The sequence below is a fragment of the Capra hircus genome, chromosome 3 (genome assembly GCF_001704415.2).
Source record: "Capra hircus breed San Clemente chromosome 3, ASM170441v1, whole genome shotgun sequence".
Classification (NCBI taxonomy): domain Eukaryota; kingdom Metazoa; phylum Chordata; class Mammalia; order Artiodactyla; family Bovidae; genus Capra; species Capra hircus.
The window spans coordinates 105,904,561-105,910,604 of record NC_030810.1 but is presented as its reverse complement, the minus strand read 5'-3'; the positions used below and the strand labels follow the sequence as shown (position 1 = coordinate 105,910,604).

The 6,044-nt window shown below is 57.2% G+C and overlaps 1 protein-coding gene across 2 annotated transcripts; it reads right to left on the bottom strand.

Moving 5' to 3' along the window:
- HAPLN2 (hyaluronan and proteoglycan link protein 2) lies at positions 330 to 5,698 on the bottom strand. Of its 2 annotated transcripts, none has more exons than XM_018046292.1 (7): positions 5,573 to 5,698; positions 4,964 to 5,025; positions 2,693 to 2,798; positions 2,136 to 2,489; positions 1,823 to 1,939; positions 1,497 to 1,679; positions 330 to 1,099 (listed from the first exon to the last, which is right to left on the bottom strand). In XM_018046292.1, exons 3-7 carry the CDS (start codon positions 2,778 to 2,780, stop codon positions 819 to 821), a joined length of 1,023 nt encoding a protein of 340 aa, XP_017901781.1. In that variant the 5' UTR covers positions 2,781 to 2,798; positions 4,964 to 5,025; positions 5,573 to 5,698; the 3' UTR covers positions 330 to 818. The 2 variants fall into 2 exon arrangements, with proteins under 2 accessions (XP_017901781.1, XP_017901782.1); XM_018046293.1 differs by having other exon boundaries at positions 4,964 to 5,022.

The window sequence follows — 6,044 nt, the reverse complement described above, 5'->3', positions numbered from 1 at the left end:
CCACGGGTTCCATTCCTGGGTCGGGAAGATCCTCTGGAGGAGGAAATGGCAACCCACTCTTGTATTCTTGCCCGGAAAATCCCGTGGACAGAGGAGACTGGCAGGCTACAAATCATGGGGTCGCAAAGAGTCTGACACGACTGAAGCGAATGAGCACAGCACAGCACCTCGAAATCCCGACTCTCTTGCAGCCTCATCCCTCAGGGGCAGTAGCCCCTCCTTTTCCTCTGTATTCCGAGGCGCTGGCTCAGCACGCTGGATCCAACGCGATCCCCCTCAACCCCCGCGCCCCCGCGCCCCACGCCTCGCTGACAGCTTCACCCAACACAAAAAGTCCTCAGGTTATTTTATTGCCGGATAGAAGTCAGTTAATGCCCCTTGGACGCCTCTCCCGTCACCTAGCCGTGGCTGCATCGTCTGCTGCGGGGTCGGGGGGCGCGAACCGCCTCGGGTCAGAGGTTCGTAGCTGCGCACTACCGCCCGGGGCGCCGCCACTTCCCCTCCCCGACGCCGGGCCCGCCGGGATCCTCGGCCCGCAGCCTTCGGTCGAGAAGGCTGGTCAGGAGGAGCAGCTCCTCGTCCGATGGAAGGGGAGGCTCTCGGGAAAGTGGCGAGAGACCCCCGCCACGGCTCCCAGGCTTTGTCGCGCGCGCTGGAGGGGTGCTGCTGCTGCTGCTGCTAAGTCACTTCAGTCGTGTCCGACTCTGTGTGACCCCATAGACGGCAGCCCACCCGGCTCCCCCGTCCCCGGGATTCTCCAAGCAAGAACACCGGAGTGGGTTGCCATTTCCTTCTCCTGGAAGGGGTGCGGAGGGCCCCTATTCGGAGTAGCAGTAGGTCCCATAGGCCGCCTGCTGGGGTCTGGGGAAGCCGAAGCTGCGCACTCCGGGATCCGGGAGGCCCCCGCAGCGCGGCCGAGGCGTCGTGATGGGGAAGCGCACGCTGCCGTCCGCCAGCCAGCCGCCGTCGCATTGGTCCAGCCCGGAGAACTTCCAGGCGGCATAGAGGTGCCCGACCTTGGCCACCACGGCCCCGCGCCGCCGGCAGGCCGCGTGGGCTTCAGACAGCGTCAGCCGCCCGGGCACGAAGAACACGTGACCTGGGAACCGAAGCAGGTCACCGACTGACCGAGGGCAGGGCCGGCCGGCGCGTGGCGGAATTCATACTCTCGGGGGGCAGAGTCGGGGTGCGGGAGAGGGGCAGGTGTGGGTCGGTGGGTCCGAGCCTGGGTAGCAGGAGTGGGAGTCTAGAGACTGGGGGTGCAGGTGAGGTTGCAAAAGACAGGCTGGAGGCTGGGTGGGCAGAGAGACGGAGGGGCGAGGCCTTCCAGGGCGTCGGCCTGTAACCTCAGGCCTCTAGCTTTCTGCCTTCCCCGCCGCATTCCGGAGGCCCCGCTCGCCCCGCCCCCCGCCTCATTTCAGCTCGGATCCTCCGTCCGGTGCAGGTCAGGCCCCGGCCGCTCCCGACGCGGAGGATGGCTCGCCCCGCCCTCTTACCTGACAGCGCGGAGGTGAAGCAGAAGGCGTCGTAGCGGTCGCGCTTCCGGTCGCGGGGCCCGTAGCTGCGGATCCCGGGCCGACCTCGGCCACCGCAGGGCGCGCGCGCCGTGAGGACAGGGTAACGCACGGAGCCCTCGAGCAGCCAGCCCGCGTTGCACCAGTCCAGACCCTCGGTCCACGCTGGCGGGAGATGGCGGGGGAAGGAACGAGGGTAGCGGGATTAAACGCATCACAGGCGGGAGCCAAACCCGGAGTTCGCCTCCACTGGGGTCCAGGCGACAGCTCGGAGGGAGCCTGGGCGGTACCCGGGCTCGGCCACTCACCCTGGTACAGCTGGGCGTAGGTGGCCAGACGTCCGTCCTGCTCCTCGCACGCCTGCTTCGCCTCGTAGTAATTGAACTGGTACCGGCCCCGGCTGGGCTGGTACGGAAACACCACACCTGGGAGTGGGGGGCAGACAGCCTGGAGAGGGCCGGCAGAAGGAGGGGGGAAGGAAGGGCGGTGCAACCTAGGAGAAAGGGCCGGGGGCTCCGGGAGCAGGGAGGGGGAGAGGCTGGAGAGGAGCCCCGGGAGGCCTGAGACGAGACGGCCGAACCACCGCCAGAGAGGCAAGCGGCAGCAGCCGAAGGGCCTCACCCTCCAGGCGCAGGGTCAGCGCCAAGCTCTCGTCCTCGATGCCGTTGATGAGCTCACAGCGGTACCGGCCCTCGTCTTCCAGGCGCACGCCCGCGATGACCAGGGAGGCGTCCAGCCGATGCCCTCTTCGCATCCTGGCGCGCCCCCCCAGGGGCCCGTAGCCCCGGGCGTGCGGTCCGTTGGTGATGAGGATGGGCGTTTCCCGGAGTTCCCCGGGCTCCACTTTGCTCCAGCGCACCTTGTAGCTGGGAGGCGGGGCGCCCAGGACGCAGGGCAGCGTGGTCGTGGCCCCACGACGAGAGTGAATGACCTCGTGGATGGGGGGCAGGAGGTAGTGGGGGCCAGGGTTGGGTGCTGAGCAGAGGGGGCCACAGTGGCAGGAACCCCCTGACCCCCCCACTGCCCCAAGTGCCTGTCCAAAGCCAGCGTTCCCCAGACCCCACCAAACCTCTCTCCATTGCTCACTCAGAAATGACTCAGTCCCTGAGGACCTCCATCAACCCTTCCCACTTTCCCCACCACTGTTCTCCAGATTCTGGGCCGAATTAAGGTCTTACCTTGGCTCCCCAGGGCTCTGTGGAAGATGGTGAAGGCCCAAGGGAGAAGGAAGTGGCAGAGAGTGGGGAGGCTGATCCTGCCTTGCATGATGGGAGTCAGCCCAGTCTGTGGGGCACAAGGTTGGGCACTCCTTAGCACTCTCCTTCCTCGGAGAAGGCAATGGCAACCCACTCCAGCACTCTTGCCTGAAAAATCCCATGGACGGAGGAGTCCATGGGGTCGCGAAGAGCCGGACACACAAGACTTCACTTTCACTTTAGCACTAAGGAAATGGGGTGGGGAGATGATGAACTCCCACTGGGATTCCTCAGAGGGGACTGTTCAGCTGGAAGCCATGGCGGCAGATAAAGGGGCTGAAATTGTCAGCAAAGGAAGGTGATGGGGAAGGGGCAGTAACAAAGTCTCCTCCCTGCCCCCTGCCCCCCAGGCCTCCTGGGCCCATCCTTCTTCCTCTCTTGTCCCTTCAGTCAGCAGGTCCTCTACTATCCATTTTTCAGCACAAGTGCTGCTTCCCAAGTCTTCCCTTCTGGATTGCCACCTCTGGCCTCTGTCTTCACCCAACACCCATTCTCCATCTGAAGCCAGAGTAAATATGATCTTGTCACTCTCCTGCTTAAAGCAGTGACTCCTTGTTGCCAAGGAGGATCAAATCCAGTGTCCTAACCCAACTTCTAAGGCTCTCTGTGATCCAGCCTCTCAGGGCACCTCCAGCATTGCCCCCCTACCCGACCCCTCACCACCTGTGCCCTCGGCAGTATGCCGCAGACACGTTCTGGCTCCAGCACAGTCCGAGTTCACCCTCACCTTCTCACAGGCCATCAGTTTGGGCCTCGCCCCCTCTGGGAGCCTTTCCTCTCTCCCCCCTCATCACACTGCAGTGCACTGTGGTCTGCCACTCTGGGTTCCCACTGCTCCGGACTCGGAACTTTTTCCCTTAGAAGTATTTCTTTTAGCAGCTAAATTAGCAGTGTGAATTGGAAAAGTTAAATACATATGCATATGTAGACTACATCAGTGAGCTCTCCAGTAATTATAAAGTATAAAATTATAAGGCTACTAAAAATTATTTTGAACACAGCTGTCTATTTCAGTAGTTGATTTTCCCCCTTCTTTATCTTATCTGTTCTTTATCACCTTGGCCATTTTTTAAAATAATTGGACTAAAGACCCCTAACCTAGTTTATCCCTTTTTAAGATCTAATTCCTCTACTTCCTTTGAACAAGTTGCTTAACCTCTCTCTGATTCAATGTCCTCGTCGGTAAAATGCGGGGGATAGTGGCACACCTACCTCACTGAGTAGTTGTGGAGTCAGATGAAGTAACATACATGAAATGCTTAAATAGGTCCTGATATCTATTTCAGCATTTTATGGATAAGTGCTATGTATATGCTAGTTGTTATCTGCAACTGCCGGCATAGTTGCTGGCACACAGTTGGTGCTAAATAAATATGTGTGTTAATGAATGAGCTCACATGAAGGACTTTTGGGAAGAAGAGCAGGGACATGGCAAGAGGAAGGAAACTTTGAGGAGGACTCGGAAGGCTAAGGAGCCAAGTTCCATCTTCCTGCAGATGAAGGTCAGAGCTGAGTATGCAGCAGGAGACAGAGGTTAGGTGCAGAAAGGACTTCCCAGTGGTTAAGAAAAGCATCTGCGACAAGGAAGTCAGTGAGAGAACATGTCTCCTGTACAGGACAACCTGGTAAACACCTGGTTGACACAGTGGGAACTGGTAAGAGAGAATGGGAACTGAGATCAGTTGAGGGATCCATAGTAACCACAGCCAGCACCAACACAGTCAAGTTAAATGTGCCTGAAACTGCTCTAAGCACTTTTCAAGTACACTTTTATATTTACTCCCCTTAGCAACCCTATGAGTTAGGAATGGTTATGAATCCCAATTATACATGCTCAAAGGAGCTCCCATGTCAGGATTCTCGAATGAGGTCACACAGCTGTTAAGGGGAGGGGTTTGCTGGGACTTGAATCCAGGCTTGAGCTGAGGTTCAAGCTCTTAGTCACTGGCCTGCATTTCTGTGTCTCAAAGCAGGCACACACATTCCTTCTCCACGTCCCTTACAGAGAGTGAGAGAGTGGCCAACCGCCCCAGTGCCTACTCCCTGTTTTGTTTTCACTTACAAAGCTTTATGTAAGAGGAATATTCAAAATTTTTATGGGATACTTTTAGATACAATACAAAGTCATTTCTCTGATAATTATTTTATGAACATTTTGATCAATAATATGCTGTAAGATACTTTGACACTGACCTGTTAGAAGTGGACCTCTTCACAGAGATGGCGGGTGCAGTGATTGGCAGCTTTTGGTCCTGCTGGAGAAAGAGTTTCCAGGTGAAGGAGTTGCCTGGGTCCTGGGAGGTCCAAGCACTTAACAGCCTCAGGACTTGGGCCCCTGATCAGTGCGGTCTCTTCTTTTGCACCTTTGAGGAAATGCTTCTGCCCTGAGTTCAAAGACGCCAAGGTACCAGAAACTCCCCCACTCATCATTCCACTAAGCCACATTAAGTGACTCGGGTCCAGCTTTGTGACTGGGCACTGGGTCTGCGGTACTCACTGCCCTGGGCCCAGGGGAAGACACAGAATGAAACGAGAACCCATGAAGAGGGATGGGGTGAAGGAGGCAACCCAGGAATAATTGCCTGAAATGTTGCAGACAGTGGGGTGCCCCATTTCTTATAGATGCTCTTGGACCAGAGAAGGGATGGATTGATTGGTGAGTATAAGGATGTTGGACTGCTGGGCAGGGGGATGAATTACAAATGAGGCTCAGAGATCTATGTGTCGTTCCAGCTGCCTCTGCTTTTCTATATGATCCTCCTCTAAGCAGCACCCCTCTCCCTCCCCCAACAGAGTCCTCACCTCTGCCCTCCGTCACCTGGGTGCGCATTGCCTATGGGAAGAGGCTGTCAAGGTGGGAACCAGACTTCCAGGACCTCCACTTGCTTCAAGAAACCTGACCCCTTCTGTCCAGCCCCCTCTGTCTGTCATCCGTCTGTCCTTTCCTTCTCTGTCCCCTCCCCATCGGAAGCACAATTTCCCATTGTCTCCTTCTTTTCCCCTATTGTTGGATAACAGGGGCCCTTTCTTTATCCTCTGGGTAATGGCAACGAAATGTCAACAGCTGGGGATGTGGGATGCAGGACCGGCTGGCACACACCACCGGAAAAAGGGCGGGTTCAGAACAGGAACTGACATCCCCAAGGAGAAGAAAATGGGGAGAGAGAGAAAGTTGGTGAGAAGGTTGAAATGGGATCTGCCTTAATACTCAAGCTTCAAGTCTCGAAAGAGATTTGGGATAAGGCCAGGGAAGTGGCTGGGCGCCAAGGAGGGC

What these genes read in the sequence shown, in the direction of transcription:
- HAPLN2 (XM_018046292.1), bottom strand. Translation starts at nt 2,780, where the DNA reads ATGCAAGGCAGGATCAGCCTCCCCACTCTCTGCCACTTCCTTCTCCCT. An exon ending in GCTGACCCTGCGCCTGGAGG is followed by an intron (nt 1,940 to 2,135) that starts GTGAGGCCCTTC and finishes CCCCACTCCCAG; the next exon opens with GTGTGGTGTTTCCGTACCAG. An exon ending in CTACGCCCAGCTGTACCAGG is followed by an intron (nt 1,680 to 1,822) that starts GTGAGTGGCCGA and finishes ATCTCCCGCCAG; the next exon opens with CGTGGACCGAGGGTCTGGAC.